Source organism: Perca fluviatilis, chromosome 5 (genome assembly GCF_010015445.1).
Source record: "Perca fluviatilis chromosome 5, GENO_Pfluv_1.0, whole genome shotgun sequence".
Classification (NCBI taxonomy): domain Eukaryota; kingdom Metazoa; phylum Chordata; class Actinopteri; order Perciformes; family Percidae; genus Perca; species Perca fluviatilis.
This window is the reverse complement of record NC_053116.1, coordinates 39,040,632-39,058,131: the sequence shown is the minus strand read 5'-3', so window position 1 is coordinate 39,058,131 and position 17,500 is coordinate 39,040,632. Positions and strand designations below refer to the sequence as shown.

General features: G+C 42.9%; 1 protein-coding gene across 1 annotated transcript in view; it reads right to left on the bottom strand.

Annotated features, from left to right (window-relative positions):
* LOC120559065 (voltage-dependent L-type calcium channel subunit alpha-1F-like) overlaps positions 1–17,500 on the bottom strand; it is a gene marked incomplete at its 3' end in the record, with an annotated part of 110,981 nt that overhangs the window by 25,259 nt on the left and 68,222 nt on the right. The window contains 7 exon segments of the mRNA XM_039800488.1: positions 818–917; positions 2,736–2,796; positions 6,703–6,784; positions 7,196–7,271; positions 8,884–9,004; positions 13,884–14,091; positions 16,596–16,821. Coding sequence (XP_039656422.1) covers positions 818–917; positions 2,736–2,796; positions 6,703–6,784; positions 7,196–7,271; positions 8,884–9,004; positions 13,884–14,091; positions 16,596–16,821 — 874 coding nt within the window.

Here is a 17,500-nt window from a genome sequence, read left to right as displayed (position 1 = left end):
TGTTCCTATCCAGATGTGTCCCACAGCCCTATGTTCCCACAGTCCTATGTTCCCACAGCCCTATGTTCCCACGCAGCCCTATGTTCCCAGCAGCCCTATGGTCCCACAGCCCTATGTTCCCCCTTCCTTCCCCCCGCCCTATGTTCCCACGCGCTATGTTCCCTACGCCCTCCATGTTCCTCCACACCCCTATGTTCAAGCCACCCTATATTTCCCACCCCACGCGTTGTTCCCACAGCTCTCCTACATCCCCATGTTCCCACAGCCCTATGTTCCTATATTCCCCCATGTTCCCACAGCCCTATGTTCCCACAGCCCTATGTTCTTACAGCCCAATAGTCCCACAGCCCTATGTTCCCACAGCCCTATGTTCCCACAGCCCTATGTTCCCACATTTCTAGGACAGTTTCAAAATGAGGTCTTGTGTTCATACATTTCCCTTCAATTTAAGCCCTATCCTCCCACAACATTTTTTAGGTTTAGGGTTTGGGGGGATAAAATCGGATACACATTTATAAAAAAGGAAATGTGGGAACATAGGGCTGTAGGAACTTGGCTCCCCTGTATGGGATCTAAACTGTTCAAATCTGATATATTGTAGTTTGGCCTTCCTACACATTCCTACATACACACACAAGTCCACACATCATCATCATTCTTTTCATTTATTTTATGACTCATGCATGTTACCTTAGGGGTTTTTCTTAATCTCACTTTCACAATCTTTCTATTTTTCCCCTGTTGTGTTCCTGTTGCCTTGAATTTATTGTCCAAAAGAAATACAACAAACTACTACTAAATATATACTACTACTTACGGGTTTGTGTTGCTGAGGCAGAAGAACGCACTGCCTTCTGGGATTGGAAGAACCTTCTCTTTAGGAGGAACCAGGTCCGTCATCTTTAATGGGATTTCATCTGACAAAAAGGAGAGGAAAAGAGAGGAGGAGAGAGAAGTGGAAGAGAGACATCTTCTGATTCATCGCTTCAAAAAACGTTAAAGTTGTTATGGAATTATGAATGAATTGTTTTGTAGGCTACTTTCATGTGAATTACCTGTAGACTGTTGTACTGTTATACTGTTTTGACCGCAGATTGTTGCCGTAGTTAATGTAAGTCTCACAAGATGTCACGTATGTGTTTCGGTAGTATATAGTATCGTGCACGTACACTGCAGAAAGAGATGTGTTAAAAATGACACAACATGTGTAGTCCCTGAACACACTCACCACATGTGTTAAAATTCTACACATGTTGTGTCATTTTTAACACAAGAGTTTTGTCATCTCTTTTTGCAGTGTATTCTCAAAGACTTCGGTAAGGAGACAATAAAGAAAATTAGATGTAAATACTTAAAATTTCGTGTCCCGCCAAAGGTGAAAGAAATGCAATTTAAAATTATGAATAGGATTTATCCCACTAATGATTTCTTAAAACAGAGATTTAAAATGGATGTAGGAAACTGTACACTGCAAAAGGAGATGTGTTAAAAATGACACAACGTGTAGAATTTTAACACATGTGGTGAGTGTGTTCAGGGACTACACATGTGTCATTTTTAACACATCTCTTTTTGCTGTTAAACTATAGTTTAACATGATCCTCCTGTTTTTCTCCTGACGCGCGCGTGCTATCAGGGAGGCACCGAATCCACAATTCAGCTTCTGATTGGGCTGAATATTGGGCTTTTTGACAGGGTTCTGCTTTCTGCCAAACCTTACAATTCTTTTTCCATTGAACCGAACTCTACGCTTGCTCAGTTGATTACGGGAAGGTGTTTACGTAGGGGGAGCGTTCAATGCAGCAGGCTGTGAGGAAGTGGACATGGATCTGGTGAGCAGAACAAGTTGTTGTTTGGCAGAACTTTCAGTCAAAAGAAGGCCATTCAAGTCCAGCTACATGTTCAATCTGTTCAATGCTGATTGGTCTGGTGGTGGCGAGGACCCTAAACTATACACAACATGGCCGCTGTTACAACATCTGGTACCAAACATTTGAAAGAATACGAGTTGTGCACGAAGGAATCTCCAGACAGCAGCCAGAATGCAGCAACTTCAGGTACGGCAAAGGAAGGACAGTCACCGTTTACTTCATTCATGTGTTTACTGGGTTCATGGACTGAGGATGGGAGGAGGAGTCAGCACAATCTCAACCAGGGGGTTCAGGATTCAGCCCAATCCCAAAAATCTGGATTCGGTGCATCCCTACCTAGACTAGCACACATACTAGACACTGTGTGTGTGCTATTAAACGTGAATACAAATGTTCACCATAACTTTTTAGTCAATGAACAGTACCCGAAATACAAATGAAATGAAAGATTGAATCTTCACTTGACAAACGTGTTTTGATCTGATGGTTTAAACAGGTTGAAAACTGATCTCACATCAGCTGTTTGACGGCCAATTGTCATTATGAAGACATTTAGATAAATGATTTGATCATGTAGAAATAACTAAATAATGAATCATGTTACAACCTTAATACAGTTTCATTTAAACTAAATAACTCAAATAGCAATAACAATACAGTATCTTTTAGTGTAATTGTACTGTTGTCTTTATGCGTTTGCTTCCAAGCGTTAACATAAATAAACAACCAGCAAAACTCCTTTTTTAAAAGAGCTAGGAAGTGAGCGTGCTTAACTTAATGTCTTTTTTTAATAACACAAACATCTCTGGGTAGAACAATAATTACAAAATGTCTTTTGTGATTTTTTTTTAGGTAATAACTGACTTTCTTCTCCTTCAGGGGGCTCCTCTTCCTCCTCGTACTCAGTGTCTTCATCCATGTCCACCTGCAGAGACACACAAGCTTCAGACTGACGGACTCACATTTAAAATGCCGTGGTCCTGCTCTACGCCCTGCTACGCCCTGCACCACTACATACCACAACTTCATGAAACACACGCAAATACACACAACACAAGCAAATTAAGAAAACATCTTCATTAATTTGACCACACATGAGCAGCATTTAGTAAACACGCTGCAAATACACACAACACAACCAAATACACAAACACTCTGTAAATACACACAACACAACCAAATACACAAACACTCTGTAAATACACACAACACAACCAAATACACAAACACTCTGCAAAAAGAAAAGCACACAATCTCCGAAAAACAAATGCAACAAACAAAAAAAAACACTGCATCCAGATTACACAACGGAAGTTCTCCAGGCCTCTAGGGGGAGCAGCTAAGTGGAACAGCTTGATTTATGACCTCACGGGGAGAGAGAGACAGAGAGAGAGAGAGACACAGAAAGAAAGAGAGAGAGAGAGACAGAGACAGAGACAGACAGAGAGACAGAGACAGAGAGAGAGGGAGAGCCGGGGCATGTTCAAGCTCAGAACGTTGTGCACGTTGTTGCACATTTTATTACATATTTTCACAGTCTGGTACTTCAACAGTTTAACAACAATGATCTTTTAAACTGACGAACATCAGATGTGTAATCCATGGCTCAATTCAAACGGGAACCAAAAATAATTATTATCTCTCCATTGACTCCCGTTCATATTTTTGTCGAAAGATAGGTCCTGTTGGCCGGAAGTAGAAGGGGCGGGACTTTGGCTCTCTATATAGTATAGTTGTGACATCACAATGTCCAGGAAGTCCTGACGGCTCAGTTTCTGAATACGGGCTGTGTGTATTTCTCCGATTGGTTTGAGAATTTTGATACTTTCACAGTATTCATACAGCACGACCCGGCCCACTTTATAAGCACAACAGAGATGGAGTCGTAGTCTTAAGGAGCTTGCACACTGCTCCAACAAATGCCAACAAACACCAACAAACTCCAACAAACTCCAACAGTTGGGTCAGTGTGTACCGGCCGTCTGTGTTTGTTGGCGTTTGTTGGATGGAGTTGGTAGAGTCTGACATGCCCAGTCTGGTCTGGTGGAGTTGGTAGAGTTGGACATGTCCAGTCTGGTCTGGTGGAGTTGGTAGAGTTTGACATGTCCAGTCTGGTCTGGTGGAGTTGGTAGAGTTGGACATGTCCAGTCTGGTCTGGTGGAGTTGGTAGAGTTGGACATGTCCAGTCTGGTCTGGTGGAGTTGGTAGAGTTGGACATGTCCAGTCTGGTCTGGTGGAGTTGGAAGAGTTGGACATGTCCAGTCTGGTCTGGTGGAGTTGGTAGAGTTGGACATGTCCAGTCTGGTCTGCTGGAGTTGGAGAATGTTGGACCAATGGAGCCCATTTTCCAACAATTGACAACTTTCTAACAGCTCAAAATGCTGTCTCTAAATGGGTGTTTTTTCTGGCAATTAGTGGAGTAACCATAGTGAGTAATTCCTCAAAAGCTTGAGGAGCAAAACAGGGAAAATTCCCAAAGCTGGAGTATCTTCTGAGTGAAGTTCTTGACACAAGTTAGGACAGACACCCTGTTTTGCATGTCGCAATATCCAAGGTTTCCACCACAGACTCCTCCTGGCTCGTCTTGGTTGCCGTCTCTCCTGTACACGGCTAGCAGCTTTACCGGCCAGGTAGACCAGAACTACTTTGGCCACATTCAACAAGATCTCCACTTCATCCATGTTTTAGTAAACCAAAACTCAAATAAGAAAAGGTAGAGCTAGGTGACAAAAGTCAGTCTTGTCTGTTACTGTCTGGGCAGTGTGGACTGGCAGTTGGTTTTATGAACATTATAAAGACGACCAACTGACAACTGCCAACAACTGCCAACTTTAAAATGTTGGAGTTTGTGCAAGCTCCTTAAGTCCTTGTTAGTTTTAGTCATATTTGGTCATTCACATATCTTTTTTGTAGGGCTGTCAAACGATAAATTTTTTTTTATCCTGATTAATTGCTGAATTTCTATAGTTAATCGCGATTAATCGCATGTTTTATGACATGATTAAAATTCTATTATTTTGCATTTCAGAACTGTTTTTAAGTACATATTAACAATGGAAGGCAATTCTTACCAGTGTATCTCGATTGGGAATCAAATGAATGCGAATAAAGTGACTTGATTTTAAGATTTGTATTTTTTTATTATTCATTTATTTATTGTAAACAAAATAAAAATGTGTGAATCTAGAGTCAATATTAGGGTTGGGTATTATTTGTTTTGGATACCGGTGCTAAAGTGGTACTTTTAAAATGGTACCGGTGCCTTAATGGTGCCTGAACCGATACTTTTTAAGAAAGTTAAAAAAAGAAGGGTACTAAACAACAGCTTGTTTTGCTAAGGCCATATGGTCAAAATTAAATGATTTAATAATAATGTAATAACTTATAACAATAACTTATTTCACTAGTAAATTGCTGCTGAATGACAAAAACAACCACCAGATGGGAAAATGGCATTTAACAATAACTTTGAATGCACCACGACGCTGTAGGTTACCAGTTTCATTGAACGCACCGTTTGTGTTTTTCCGACAGCGACAGCTGCAGACTGTTACATCCCGGTGTCGGAGTCCTCTACAGTGAAATACAGACAAACTTTACACCGTTTAGCGTTAGCTGTCAGCATTGTAACCGTGTTTAATCCAGCTACTAGCTAGCGGTATGCTAACGTTAGCTGCTGTCGAGTGTAGTATTAACTAGCAGTGATGCTTCTGTTGCCTGTAATGTCTGTTTTCAGAGCATCATGAGAGAAGAGCATGCATATCAGTCGCACCGAATGAGGCACCGAAATCTGCGTTGCTATTCCTGCAGCAGCAGGATGTGTTACGGGGAAGTATGGCAAAGTGCGGCAAAGGGTCAAAATAGTAGCCTGTTAGGCACGACGTGAAGCCGAGTGAAGTGAAAATAAATTCATAAATGGTGGCTAATTAATGTGATTAATGCGATTAAAAAAAATGTACGCGTTATGCTCGGCCCTTAATCGCATCGCGATTAACGAGTTGATGCTGACAGCCCTAATTATTTTGTTAGTCAAGTTTTAGTCGACTAAAAGTCTCGTCATCTTAGTCAAGTTTTAGTCAAAACATTTTAGTCTTTTTTTAAATAACAAATTATTTCTGAGATTATTTCTGATAACCATTTCAGTCAAATAGTTATAATGACACATTCTGATTTTTTTGTATGTAAAATGCGACCAGATATCGAGCCTCTTCCTTATTTCACCAGTAAAACCACTCGATGGGAAAAGGCTATTGTACAATAACTTTGAATGCAGCACGAGGCTGGCGAGGCGAGTTTCGAGTGAACGCAACAGACAACGGCAGCTACAGGAATCCTCTCCAGTGAAATACAGACAAACTTCTACACCGTTTAGCTGTCAGCATTTTAACCGTGTTTACTCCAGTTGCTAGCTAACGGTAGGCTAACGTTACCTGCTGCTAAGTGTAGCGTTAACTAGCGTTAACTAGCGTGACATGCGGCGATGTTTAGGAGCATCAGAGAGAAGCGCAGCCGGAATCTGCGTTGCCGGTCCGGTAGATAACTGTCATTAAGGCACCGGTTGTAGGCGAAAATGAAGTGAGATTTTAGCTTAGTTTATATTTTATGCAAAACATTTTAGTCTCGTCTTTTTTCGTCAACAATAATGCACGTTAATTTAGTCTTAGTCAGCGTTTTTGGACATTGGCTCAGTCTCGTCATCGTCTCGTCTTAGTCATGGAAGAAAAGGTCGTTGACGAACATATGTAGTCTCGTCTGACGAAATTAACACTAGATGGATATCTCACTTTTTCTATTATATGGGACCTTTAAAGATTAATGTCAGATTTCTCACCTTCACTTCTTTTTGTTTCTCTTCTTCCTCTTCTTCTTGTGCTCCGGCTGCTTCCTCCACCGCCACTTCCTCCGTCTTCTTCCTGGAGAACAACAGGAAATAATCACAGACCACTCTCTTCTTTGCCAACAGAGTGGCAAAGAAGGCCCAATCCATTGCAGCTGACCCTAGCCACCCCTTGTCCCGCCCCGATGGAGGTCAAATAGACTTACAAATAGTTTTAAATGTTACTATTGTGGTTTAGATACTGTGGGTATTTCATGTTTTGCTGTATTGCTGTTTGTCTTGTCTTTATGTGTGTCTGTTGGCTGTACAAATAATTGCCCCTCTGGGACAATAAAGTTACTTTGACCTTGACCTTTTCTTTTACAGTCTCTGTTTCTTCATGTTTTCTGCCCTTTTTGACATCCTTCCATCGCCTGTTCTATGTTTCCTTTTACCATGAAACCTTCCAACATCCTACCCTCCCTCCCTTCATCCCTCCATCACTCACTCTTTGTTCTTGTCGTCTCCGTCTCCCCCCGCCAGGTTGTCCACAGCGATGGCCAAGAAGACGTTCAGCAGGATGTCTGACACGTTAAGAACACGCAACAACATCCACCTTTTTCTACAGACTAGAGGTGTTGAAATTAATCAAATAATCGATGCATGGAATCGTGGACATGGACGATGCAGCATCGATAATCGGCCGGCTCATAATCGATTATTTCTGTTTACAATTTAATGTCGGCCTAACAACATTTCTGTTTACATATTCTGGTATGTTTTTGCACATTTAGGAAGTGCCATGTGCTCAGTGCTGTATAGTTTTATGTATCCAGTTTATTTAGTATTAAAGCTCTGCAGAATGTTTGGTTTTTGAAGCTTGAAAAGCTAAGAATTAAATATCCTACATGGCTTTAATAGAAACATGTATTTGACGCATCGTGATGCATCGAGATATCAAATCGAATCGAATCGCTGACGTAATAATCATAACTGAATCGAATCGGGAGATCAGTGAAGATTCACACCTCTACTACAGACCCTCTTCTACTCCGCTACACGTATCTGACGGCTTTAGACTCCATGTAAATAATCAGGACTTTTAGCGTGTATAGAGCCAGCATATCTCCACCAGACTCCATGTAAATAATCAGGACTTTTAGCATGTATAGAGCCAGCATATCTCCACCAGACTCCATGTAAATAATCAGGACTTTTAGCGTATATAGAGCCAGCATATCTCCACCAGACTCCATGTAAATAATCAGGACTTTTAGCGTGTATAGAGCCAGCATATCTCCACCAGACTCCATGTAAATAATCAGGACTTTTAGCGTGTATAGAGCCAGCATATCTCCACCAGACTCCATGTAAATAATCAGGACTTTTAGCGTGTATAGAGCCAGCATATCTCCACCAGACTCCATGTAAATAATCAGGACTTTTATCATCGTAAAACACACTTCATTCAAAGTGGACAGAAACTAAATAAAACTATCAAAAGCCGTCTTGGTTCATCTTTCCACTGTTCCAACAATCACCACTGTGGTTTGGTTGAAATAAACCCTTAATTCACCCATTTACATGTGGAAATATGCTGGCTCTATACACGCTAAAAGTCCAGATTATTTACGAGTCTGAGTGGTGCAGATATGCTGGCTCTATACACGCTTAAAAGTCCGTTATTTACATGGAGTCTGTGTGAAGATATGCTGGCCCCTACGCTAAAAGTCCAGATTATTTACATGGAGTCTGGTAAAGATATGCTGGCTCTACCCAGCTAAAGTCCTGATTATTTACATGGAGTCTGGTGGAGTTTGGTGATGGTGATTTCGCGGCTGTTTCATGTTAAACTAAAAGGATCTTACTCTTTAACTAAAAGGTCTATCTCTGTAGGGATCCATCCCATAATGTTGTCAGACACTTAGAATAATAATCTGAGCCTGTCAGCGGCAAAAATACACGCTGAACATTTGTCCTAGAGCGTTCTCGCTCAATACTGGACCAGTTTCAATGATATTTGTTCAAATTAGTCACTTAGACACCAATGCATCGGGAAAATAGGGTCCTGGTTGAAGAAAGACACAATTACCCTTTAATTCTATAGCATGAATACAAAGACGAAATGTTCTTGCGTGGAGGGGGAACGCACGCTGTTTGTGATGTCAGTGAACGCCTCACTTAGACGAAGGATACAGTTACCACAGATGAAGAGGATGACGAAGTAAACGCAGACGATCATCCCCGGGAACACGGGGCCACCGTACGCCATGATGCCGTCGTACATCACCATGTTCCAGTCCTCACCGGTCAGGATCTGCTCTCACAGTCAACACCAGCACACACACATGTATTATACCACTGGTAATACTTTTAAGTAACATTTTCAACACAGTCATAAGCAGCTTACTTCTTCCATCACTGCTTTTAAAATAAGTCTTACATAGGCTTATGCTATATGCGTTTTAAGCGTAGTTAAAGGTGCTCTAAGCGATGTAACCCGTTTTTTAGCCCTACAATTTATTTTTGTCACATACAGCAAACATCTCCTCATTATACGCTAGCTGTCTGTCTCCTGAACACACTGTAAAAAAAAACATCTCCTCACTATCTGCTAGCTGTCTGTCCCCTGAACACACTGTAAAAAACATCTCCTCACTATCTGCTAGCTGTCTGTCCCCTGAACACACTGTAAAAAAACATCTCCTCACTATCTGCTAGCTGCCTGTCTCCTGAACACACTGTAAAAAAACATCTCCTCACTATCTGCTAGCTGCCTGTCCCCTGAACACACTGTAAAAAAACATCTCCTCACTATCTGCTAGCTGCCTGTCCCCTGAACACACTGTAAAAAACATCTCCTCACTATCTGCTAGCTGTCTGTCCCCTGAACACACTGTAAAAACATCTCCTCACTATCGCGACCTGTCTGTCCCCTGAACACACTGTAAAAACATCTCCTCACTATCTGCTAGCTGCCTGTCCCCTGAACACACTGTAAAAAACATCTCCTCACTATCTGCTAGCTGTCTGTCCCCTGAACACACTGTAAAAACATCTCCTCACTATCTGCTAGCTGTCTGTCCCCTGAACACACTGTAAAAAATCTCCTCACTATCTGCTAGCTGCCTGTCCCCTGAACACACTGTAAAAAAAAACATCTCCTCACTATCTGCTAGCTGTCTGTCCCCTGAACACACTGTAAAAAACATCTCCTCACTATCTGCTAGCTGTCTGTCCCCTGAACACACTGTAAAAACATCTCCTCACTATCTGCTAGCTGTCTGTCCCCTGAACACACTGTAAAAAACAATCTCCTCACTATCTGCTAGCTGTCTGTCCCCTGAACACACTGAAAAAAAACATCTCCTCACTATCTGCTGGCTGTCGGTCCCCTGAACACACTGTAAAAACATCTCCTCACTATCTGCTAGCGCTGCCTGTCCCCTAAACACACTGTAAAAAACATCTCCTCACTATCTGCTAGCTGTCTGTCCCCTGAACACACTGTAAAAAACATCTCCTCACTATCTGCTAGCTGTCTGTCCCCTGAACACACTGTAAAAACATCTCCTCACTATCTGCTAGCTGCCTGTCCCCTGAACACACTGTAAAAACATCTCCTCACTATCTGCTAGCTGTCTGTCCCCTGAACACACTGTAAAAATATCTCCTCACTATCTGCTAGCTGCCTGTCCCCTGAACACACTGTAAAAAAACGCGGTCTCTGTAGACAGCCCAGGCTCCACAAACGCTAACAAAAACACACTGCGCCAACCTGCACCACCAAACATAACAAACACAGTTCCAGCCAATAACCAAGAAGAAGGATTTCGGGGTGGGAGTTGGGGGGGGGTTAGTGCACGGAAGGAAGGGGGAGGGATGAGGAGGAGGGAGGGGCGAGCTAGGCTCGTTTTGTTTGACAATACTTTGAGCGTCAACAAGAAGTGACGTCACCCAACATCGCTAAGAGCACCTTTAAAGTTGTTGGTGTTATATTTAGTCAGTGCAGTGTGCACACTGACCCAATTAGGGTAAAATTGTAAAAAAAAAAAAAAAATTCATCTGCAATTTGTATTTGGCGGTATGGCTCTGTTCTGGGGCCTCCCCGCACCAGCACGTGCATACATGGAAAGCATGAGGCAGGGAGAGCACACCTCCCTGGACTTCCATGTGCATGTATGGAAAGCCTTAAGTGGGGAGAGCAGCAGTGTTAAGTGGGGAGAGCAGCAGTGCAGGATCCCCAAAGGGCACAGAACAGAGCAGCATTAATGACAGAGACACGACAATGATTAAGTCAGACAACATGAATTCAGAAGGAGGAGCTGTGGTGGAGGTGGGTTGCGAGCGCTAGCGGAGAAGCAGCAGAGGTGTAGGCTGGGAAAAGCAGTTTAAATAGAGCGCACGCTATTTGGAAATCCAATCAAAAGAGGGACTCAGCTGAGCCATCAGCTGGTGTGCTGGCTTAGGAACTGTCAGCTATAAGCTGAGATAATAGCTGAGCTTGACTCCGTGACCTGCCAGAATTTACGCTATGCTTCATTCTTGTTAGGTTACTCTGTTTTACCTCCAAAGGCTGGCCTCCCTCCCAGGGTTTTGTAATTTAATTAATGAATCAGACATTTTAATCTGTAAGCTGTTGTACAGCTGGGTTTAAAAGCTTGTGTATGACATATGTGACCACAGCTCTTTGTGGTTTTGGGAGGCTAATTATGTCCCTCCACAGATATCATATGTAGGCCAAGTAATATTATAGAGCCGGCCAGTGGTTCTCAAGCTGTTTTCAATAATGTTCCCCCTTTGAACAGTTTTTTGTACCCCCTAACCAGCATGAATGATTTTTGGTAAAACAAAAAAGTCTCTATAAAGAGGAAGAATACAGCGCTGTCAGCGATAGATTTACTAAACAAAAGCCTTGGACCTGGAAAACATTTAAATGATGATGAAGAAAGGAGACAAAAACTTGGGAAAAGATGGTAAAAAGAAGGAAAGAAGGCAAGAATGGGTTGAAAATAGTAATAAATACTTAGAAAAAAAACACAGTAGAAAGAAGGAAGGCAACACTAGGGCGACAAAAGGGACAAATAATAAAAATAAGCGACAAACTTTGAAAAAAGTGACAAAAGAAGTAACTACAGCTGTCGGTACACCATCAGTTCTGCGCATGCACAAGATGATAATCCTGTTTTACGAGTTCTCTTAAAGTGCCCATATTATGAAAAAATCACTTTTTCTGGTGATTTGGGGTGTTATTTTGTGTCTCTGGTGCTTCCACACACATACAAACTTTGAAATAAATCCATCCATGGTGTTCTGAGTGAGATACGGTTTCTGAATGTGTCCTGCCTTCAGTCTCCGGGTGAGCTGTTCAAAATCGGCTCGACTGTGACGTCACAGTCCGAAATGAGCTGGTTAACCACGACCGTTAGCTCGTAGCGTTAGCATTATCATGCTAACGCTAGCATGCTACGTCGTTCTCAATAGCAAAGCACTGCTACAACACACACAAGTTCACCATAATCTCCAGAAGAACTACTTCCATGTGCTCCCTGGTTTAGAAGAAGTCTCCCAGCTGATCCTGCCTTGTAACTGACCAAAGTTGGAGAAACAGCCTTTCTTTTACTGTCTCTAGAGTTAGCTAGCTGACATGCTCTACATCTGAACTACTGCGCATGTGCAAGTGCAATCAAAGATAGTACAGAAGAAGAAGATGAAAAGAGGTCTCACTCTGTAGCTAAAACAGAAACCAGGTGAAAAGAGGATCTGCAGCAGTGAGAGAGAGCTGTGCAGTACAACTAAAATATGGTGTTTTTTGAAAATTAAACCATGTAAACCTATTCTGGTACAACCTTAAAATACAGTTATGAACCTGAAAATGAGCAGAATATGGGCGCTTTAACACCTCCGTGGGATTCACGACACTGCACGATCTGTCATAGTTGTAGCGGTTTGCCGTTAGCCTCATGGATGTATTAACGCTAGTACGTACACGTACCCCCATTTCAGAAACACTGGCCTAAGCACAGGTGACGTCTCCCATCATGCACACCTTCTACAGAGGCACCATTGAGAGCATCTTGACAAGCTGCATCACCGTGTGGTACGGTGCTCTGCACCGTGTCTTGCCGCAGGACTCTGCAGCGCATAGTGAGAGCAGCTGAGAAGATCATTGGTGTCCCCCTCCCCCCTTTCGGACATCTATAACACCCGCCTCACCAGCAAAGCAACCAGGATTGCAGGTGACCCCACCCACCCATCTCACAGCCTCTTCAGCCTGCTGCCATCAGGGAGGAGACTGCGCAGTCTCCGGGCCAAATCCAGCAGGCTCAAAGACCACCAGGCTGTCAGGAGACTCAACTCCCTCCCTCCTCACTTCCTCGCGGTGCTCTGTCCCCGGCTGAGAGTCACCTATTCTCGGTAACTGAACCACCAGCTACCGCTGACCTGAAGGAGCACCATGCGTGGCACCAGAGGCGGTGTTGAGGAACTCTGTTGCGGCTCAACACATCTACTAAAAGCTGCTGATACGACCGAGCTGTGACGGAGGTCTGTAGCGGCTTCAACAACTTGCAATCGTCGCTCTGTAGCACGGAGCTCCTCTTCGACGTTTGTTTTTATCGCTACGAAGGAGCTTATTGCTACAGGTACGCTACATTCAAGAGACCACGGGAGGTTAACGTACGTTACTCAGCAACAGGTGGAAATAGGGGCAAGGTTGCGCAATAACGTTAAAACGATTTGAACTTTTAGCGATAAAAGGAGAAGTGAATTACCACCTGTATGTGTGAAAACAGCTTTATCTCACGCATCCAAAAAAAAAAAAAAAAACTGGTAGGGAAAACACTCAAACCAATTTATATTTCCACAAAATTGGCATGAATAATCATAATGATATACATGCCCCATGTGTGTGTATGAGTCAAAACAAAATAAAACTTGTTTTGAACAATTTCTTTGTCATCTGCAGATTGATTTTAAGTAGAGGGAGAAAAAAATATTTGCATTTTTTTTGCATGTATAGCACATCTGACAATAAAGCTGCCTTGACTTGACTTGAGGTACAGTTACAAATTACCACTAGAGCCCCCGCTCAAATTGTTGCAGAGAAATTCACCAGAATGCAAAAAAACATTCCCCCCCACCCAACGCTGAACCCAAAGTTAGTCCCTTGACGTTGGCTCTCTACGAAGTGTTACCTGGAAGCAGGTGAGCAGCGCCTGTGGGAAGGCGTCGAAGGTGCTGCGTTTGGTCTGCGTCTCGTCGAAGTTGAACTTCCCCCCGAACAGCTGCATGCCGAGCAGAGCGAAGATGATGAGGAAGAGGAAGAGCAGCAGCAGCAGCGAGGCGATGGACTTCATGGAGTTCAGCAGCGACGCCACCAGATTGGACAGAGCCGTCCAATGGCTGAGCAGACACAGAGTGACATCAGAGCGGGGACGAGGAGGGGTGTAAAGCAACGTATTGACGTTACGACAAAAACCAAACAGGTTTGATATTTGTCGTAAATTTGAAGTCTTCGTAGTGAAGTTAAATCATGTGAACAGTGACTACGTTTACAAGCTGTCAATTTTCGGGTTAAGGTCACTATTCGGGTTTCTGAAACATTGGGAATAACCCGTTTACATGCGAGAGCAGAGAGAGTTACTCCTGTATACGTGGAATCTGTAATCAAATGGTGATATCCCGAAGTAAACGGCGAGGCACGGTTAGCGTCTGGACGTAGCCTACGGACAACCTTAAGACGCAATAACTTTTCGGTCACCTTCTTATAAATCTCACTATCTCGGTACTTTCTGCCGTCAACAGAAGACATTATATTCATGGTTTTCACCACACTAATAAAAGACATTATATTCATGGTTTTCACCACACTAATAAAAGACATTATATTCATGGTTTTCACCACACTAATGAAGAAATTGGTTTCCTCCTCGCTCCAAAAGTGTAGTGCTGTGCTGCGTCTCGCCATATTTACCTCATAGACAGTGTATAAGGTTTACCTCTACTTCCTGTTTACTTCCGGTATACTGCGCGCAGGTTTTCTGCATTGACATATATATATAAATATATATATTATAGTATATAATTATTATTATAACTATGTTTTCTGGCGCATACAAGAAGTTCCTCTACTCAAAAGACCGAGACTCCTTGCGAATAGAACATGCGCAGAACACAAATCAATGTTCCTTGCGATGGGATATGCCGATACGCGTTTACATGACCAAACTTTCGGGTTAGTAAAGGGGTAACCCAGGTAGCATATTCGGGTTTTTGCCGGTGTTTACATGGCCGTGCGCGACCGGGTTATTGCTAATATTCCGGTTTTGAACGGGTTATTGGCTGCATGTAAACGTAGTCATTGTCAACAACCAATGGTTGCTCTCCCTCCAGCACCAAACAGGAAGCAGCAAACGGCTAGAGCCTGTGGTGTTTATGGTCGCTATGGCGCTGCGTTGCGCTAACCACTAAAGAGGGAAAGTTGCTGATGTTCAACCCTTCTGAAGCGAGTCATCCAACAGGAGATTTACCGGCAGATGAACACAGACCTCCAGATACTGGAGACATTCATCTGCGTGTACGGCAGAACAGAACATCTGCTGACTTTACCTTAAAGTTACCAGCTAACGCTAGCACTAGCTAGCTAGCTTGATTAAATCTTTCAAAAGGAATCTACTTGTAGTCTTGCAATGTGTGACCCTGTAATATCCCCAGTCTTTACAAGTGTCTTTGCTAGTTTAAAGGCGCTGACACACTAACCAGATGGCCGAACGTCATTTGAAAAGGCAGTCGGACTGATCAGTCGGGTCCCCGAGATCCCAAAAACTGCCTCAAAACATTTGAGGCGACACCGACTCAAGCGTATAATACGTCTCCATAGCAGCAGGCGGCGCTACTCTGCATCGAAGGGTACTTCTATACTCTTTGTCTGTATTGTCGCCCAAGTAATGAAAACCGGCAGCTGATTGGACGAACGCGTCACGTGAGTTTTCCAAGAGGGTAAGCTTCGCTTCAGAACTCGAACCTCCGATGGCGCCACTTTGATGCTACAAAGGTATCACCTCCCGTTAGCATCCCATTGACTCCCATTCATTCTGACGTGACTTTGACAGAGAATAACTTTACATCTGAAGCGTTTAAAGACTCTATTTGTCCGTAGTTTATTTCTAAAGAAACACGACAATGTATAAAAGGCTCCATTACCTTGTAGCTCACGTTATGGCTCCGTAGCAGACGCTTTTATAACAATAGGCTAACGATTGGGTCATAACCACGAGACTTACTGTCACACAGTAGAGGAATTACCGTATAGTACAGGAGAAGCTCACAGGCAGTTTGGACTTCCATTAGCTGTTTAGGTTTAATGACTAATGTTAACTAGCATGTTAGTGATCAGTAATTAGCCTGTGCCTATGTTATCTCCTTACATATACCTACGCTCTCCGTCTCTGTAAGATTGGGAATGATTGAGATTTCTCTCGGCACAGCTACCAGAAGACTTCACACTTTCAGACAGGTTGCTCACGTCACATCTACGTTGTCTCTCTCAGTTGGAGGCTGCTCAGTAAAGCAAGAGATCACCGGAAAAGTGCTTCTAATATCCTTCACTGGTCTCCGTCCAGAGCAACGGGGTCTATTGGTCCATTATATATATGTCAATGTTGTTTTCTCCGCATATTCAAAGCCAGACTGTCATGGCGGCTCGTTCAGAATACGATATCTCATTCTGTACTAAAATAGTTCACCGAAAACGTGTTTCTGAAAACATTAGAAGAGAGAAATAGGCCGTGATGCAGTTGCTGAATCTGTCCCCGTTTTTCTCCCATCCCTGAATGCTGTGTGGACCATAGCCAGACCTTCTTCCACAGCTCTGTGGAGGAGGGTCTGGCAGATGTGTGTTTTCTCACCGTGTCACCTTGAAGATCCTCAGCAGGCGGACGCAGCGCAGCACGGAGATGCCCAGCGGGGGCATGATGCCCAGCTCCACCAGGATGGTCTCCATGATGCCGCCGCACACCACGAAGCAGTCGAAGCGGTTAAAGAACGCCACGAAGTAATGAGCCAGACCCAAACTGTACATCTTCAGCAGCATCTCCACCGTGAACAGAGACAGCAGGACCTTGTTGGCGATGTCTGCACAGAGATTCAGTTTTTGTTATTTATATTACATTAGTTTGTATAATACAAGAAGCTTTTTCACTTGACGTTTCTCTATATTTATGCCACAAATTTAACAAGTAGTTTAGTTAAATTGTGGTTTTAGTTTAAAACATATTTAAGGGTTAAAGAAACAAGTTGCATTGTAACGTTAACGGGCAATTGCGCACCTTCTATTGACCGCTGACAGACTCCGATTATTATTCTAAGTGTCTGACAACATTATGGAAAGGATCCCTACAGAGATAGACCTTTTAGTTAAAGAGTAAGATCCTTTTAGTTTAACATGAAAAAGCCCCGAAATCACCATCACCAAACTCCACCAGACTCCATGTAAATAATCAGGACTTTTATGAAAGTCCTGATTATTTACATGGAGTCTGGTGGAGATATGCTGGCTCTATACACGCTAAAAGTCCTGATTATTTACATGGAGTCTGGTGGAGATATGCTGGCTCTATACACGCTAAAAGTCCTGTATTTACAGAGTTGGGAGATATGCGCTCTATACTAGTGATTATTTAATGGTTGGTGAATATTCTCTATACACACTAAAAGTCTGATTATTTACATGGAGTCTGGTGAATATTGGCTCTATACACACTAAAAGTTTATTTCTGCTAATCCTGATTATTTACATGGAGTCTGGTGGAGA